The 3638-nt window shown below is 40.2% G+C and overlaps 1 protein-coding gene across 1 annotated transcript in view; it reads left to right on the forward strand.

The window, feature by feature from the left end:
* Positions 1–2869, forward strand: part of LOC121376851 (putative carboxymethylenebutenolidase) — a 5032-nt gene extending 2163 nt beyond the window's left edge. Inside the window, exon 2 of the mRNA XM_041504638.1 lies at positions 1561–2869. Coding sequence (XP_041360572.1) covers positions 1587–2264 — 678 coding nt within the window. The 5' untranslated portion in view covers positions 1561–1586 and the 3' untranslated portion in view covers positions 2265–2869. The remainder of the gene's footprint in view (positions 1–1560) is intronic.
* Positions 2870–3638: the final 769 nt, after the last annotated feature.

Genomic DNA, 3638 nt, shown 5'->3' on the forward strand with positions numbered 1-3638 from the left:
ACTGCACTTGTTTAGACATTAAAGATAAAAATGTCTATTCACAATAGCTTATATTGAAATAAAATGTATGCTGACCCAACAGGTTTTGTTAAAATAGGTCATTTTTTAATTTTAACCTCATCAGGTGGATAAGTTATTTGAAATTTAGTACTTAATTAAAACATAAACAAATGTCTGCCATTTTGGACGCACGGAAAATACACCAACGGGGAGGTGTATAACATGCCATCAAAGTTATTTAATAATTCTAAACATTTAAATTTTTTGTTGCAATGGATTAGCAACAATTATATCACAAAATAGACACTAGTCACGATGACAACACCACTTTTTTCAGTAACTAATGGCGGTCTCCTTAATTTCTGACTTTGACACTGGATAAAATAAAAAATAGCAATTAAAATTAGTTCTGTGTTTTGTACAAAGTTATTTCAATGTATTTTGTCACAACTACTGATATTTTTGTAGTACAAGATAAATGTTGTATAACTATCGCCAACGAACATGTGGTTTTCAACCAAAGAAACACTGCAATGGACTGGTGGCAGTGTGTGGCACTACCAGTCTTCCTATGTAGTCTCTACATTAAGTATAATGTGAAAGTTGACATTTTGACGTGGGTACCACTTTAATAGTTGACATTTTGACGTGACATACTTTCCACTAACATTTTGTCCTACATCCGTTAATAATAAAGGTGTGGTTATCAGGGGTTATTTTTATGTGATTCCCTAACATCAGATGGGTCAGGGCCACAACAAATGTATTCATAACAAATCATTGAAAATATAAATAAATATCCGCCATATGATATTGGTAACGGGCGATCAAAGTTATACAATAAATCAAAACATCTAAATTTTGTCATGTACTGCATGAGTAATAAATTAAATATAATTATCTCACAAAAATAAACACTTGCAATAATGACGACAACAACACTATTTTTCAATAATCAAATGCGATATCGTTACTTTTTCACTTTGCCACTGAATAAAACGTAAAGCGGCAAGTAACATGAGTTCTATATTTGGTATAAACCTCTATCAATGTATTGTATATCTGTTACAAGTACTGGTGTTCTTGCAATACTAAATATAAACGTTTTATACCCCGTTGATGGAACATGTGTTTTTCAACAATCGCATTCGGCAATGGTGTAACGGAAGTGGGTGGCGATACCAGTCTTCCGGTGCGGTCTCTGCCTTTACCTGTATATAACAGCCACCTGTCCATAACGGCCAATTTTGGCAGGTCCCTTGAGTGACCGTTATATACAGTATATTTCCCGCACCAGTTTATTGGGATTCACGATGTAGGACTTCCACCAGACAAAATCTCACTCCTTGAGAAAGTTCTAACTTCAGAGCTCTGTAATCGGTAGTGCAGATCAAAACAGGAGAAGCGGTCAGAATGATGGGGAACTGTTAAACTGCCTAGTGTATTATATTGTAGATACGACGTAGCTATAACTTCTAATTTAATAAACACTTCTTCTTCTTTTCTTTAATGACAAATATCGATCTTTATATGCCATTGCATTTTTGTGTATTTTCTTAGTTCTTCAACTGGTCAACTTCAAAAGCATGGGCGAACACATCAAAGTTTCATCGGAGAACGAGAAAGGGGATGTCCCCTGCGTTCTGTTCAAAGGGGGCGCTGGATCCCCCGCCATCATCGTGCTTCAGGAATGGTGGGGAGTAAACCAACACATTCTGGACCTGGCGCAGGAAATTAGCAACAAGAGCGGCTTCACCACGATCGTTCCCGATCTTTACCGAGGTCATGTGGCGATCAATCGCGAAGACGCAGGCCACCTCATGACCGGCCTCGACTGGCCGGGAGCCGTGAAGGATATCCAGGGCTGTGCTAGGTACCTGCTAAAACACGGACACACCAAGGTTGGATCCACCGGATTCTGTATGGGTGGCGCCCTCACCGTTGCTGCGTGCTGTCTGGCACCGGAAGTTAACGCAGGCGTCGTGTTTTATGGGGTGCCGAAACCGGAACTGTGTGATCCTTCGACGATCAAGGTGCCGATCCAGTGTCATTTTGGGGACAAGGACGACATCGTGGGGTTCTCGGCTCCTGTGGACGCTAAGCGACTCAAGGACCAGCTAGAAGCGGGTAAGGTGCAGTACGAGTTCCATGGTTATGACGTGGGACACGCGTTTGTCAACAGCTCTGGCCCGTATTACGACAAGGAGGCGTGTGACCTGTCTATGGAACGAATGTATGCGTTCTTTGAAAAACACCTCAAATGATCGGATTGAACAGTAGCGGACACACACAACCCATTAACTGTACTGAATAGTATCGAGTGCTTTACATAATTGTGCCAAAGAGCTGCGCATGCGTTCTATATAAGCTTAGAATGGTTCTGTATACGCTTAGAAGGGTTCTGTTTAAGGTTAGAAGGCCTATAATCGGTGAAGGACTATTCAAAGGAAAACCATCCTCTTCATACGTGTACACAAAATGTTTGACCAAATTTAGTGTTAGTGACGGACCCTAGTTTTTAAACACTATGTCGTATTTTTGACTATTAGAGCCTAGTTTTATAATTGAAATGAGACATCACTTATATTTTATTGTTGAGAGCATCCATTTTAGTATAGAGGAAGTCTTTGTGGTCATCCTGCTATTTTTTGTATGCCACGAAATGCATTTCTTATAATTCTACAAACGCACGTACCTCTGAGAAGTAACGGTTATAGCAACGAGCTCTCGTCTATGTTTAAAGGATATTTCCCCATTTCTATACCACAGACTCTTGTTTCACTCTGTTGTAATGTTATCCAGATGTATTACAAGTTTGTACATTAACCGAACTTAGCGTCTGTCTTCACGATTTCAAACTGGTGTCTGCGACTTTAAATATATAACGGTATGGTTATTGTTAGATACACATTTATAAAAATGTGTTTTAGTGTTATTTTTTTTGTCGTTATGATGTGCAGCGACATACTCAAACTACTATACGGGGTTTAGAAACGGATACAGCAGCTACTCTGCTACGTGAATTAATGAGAAATGTAGAGGGGTCACAGCAGGATTGTGACCCTTAACGTTCTCCAGAGGAGGGGACACGGGACCCAGTGACTCAACACTGCATCCGCACTAGCCCGTGTACTCTGCGACGCCATATAACCGTAAATAAAATGTGTTGAGTGCGTCGTTAAATAAAACATTTCCTGTCTTCCTTCTAGCCCGAGTACTCTGACAGTAAGAGAGCTAGACGCGCATTTGGACAGTTATCAACGCTCTCTTGCCGTCAGTTAAAGTTTGTTTAGTTTACCGACACCACTAGATACATTGATTTAGTAATCATCGACTATTGGATGTCAAACATTTGGTAATTTGACTTATAATGTTAGAGAGGAAACCCGCTACATTTTTTTTCCATTAGTAGCAATATATCTTTTATATGCACCATCCCACAGACAGGATAGCACATACCACAGCCTTTGATATACCAGTCGTGGTGCACTTGCTGGAACGAGAAATGCCCAATGATCCAAAACCTACCGCGCATCAAGCGAGCGCTTTACCACTGGGTTATGTCCCGCCCATTAAATGCCTATTTATCGTGCAGTTATCTGTATTAAGTACGTATCCTCGGATTCAGTCCCGTCCAC

The sequence above is a fragment of the Gigantopelta aegis genome, chromosome 7 (assembly GCF_016097555.1).
Source record: "Gigantopelta aegis isolate Gae_Host chromosome 7, Gae_host_genome, whole genome shotgun sequence".
Lineage (NCBI taxonomy): Eukaryota > Metazoa > Mollusca > Gastropoda > Neomphalida > Peltospiridae > Gigantopelta > Gigantopelta aegis.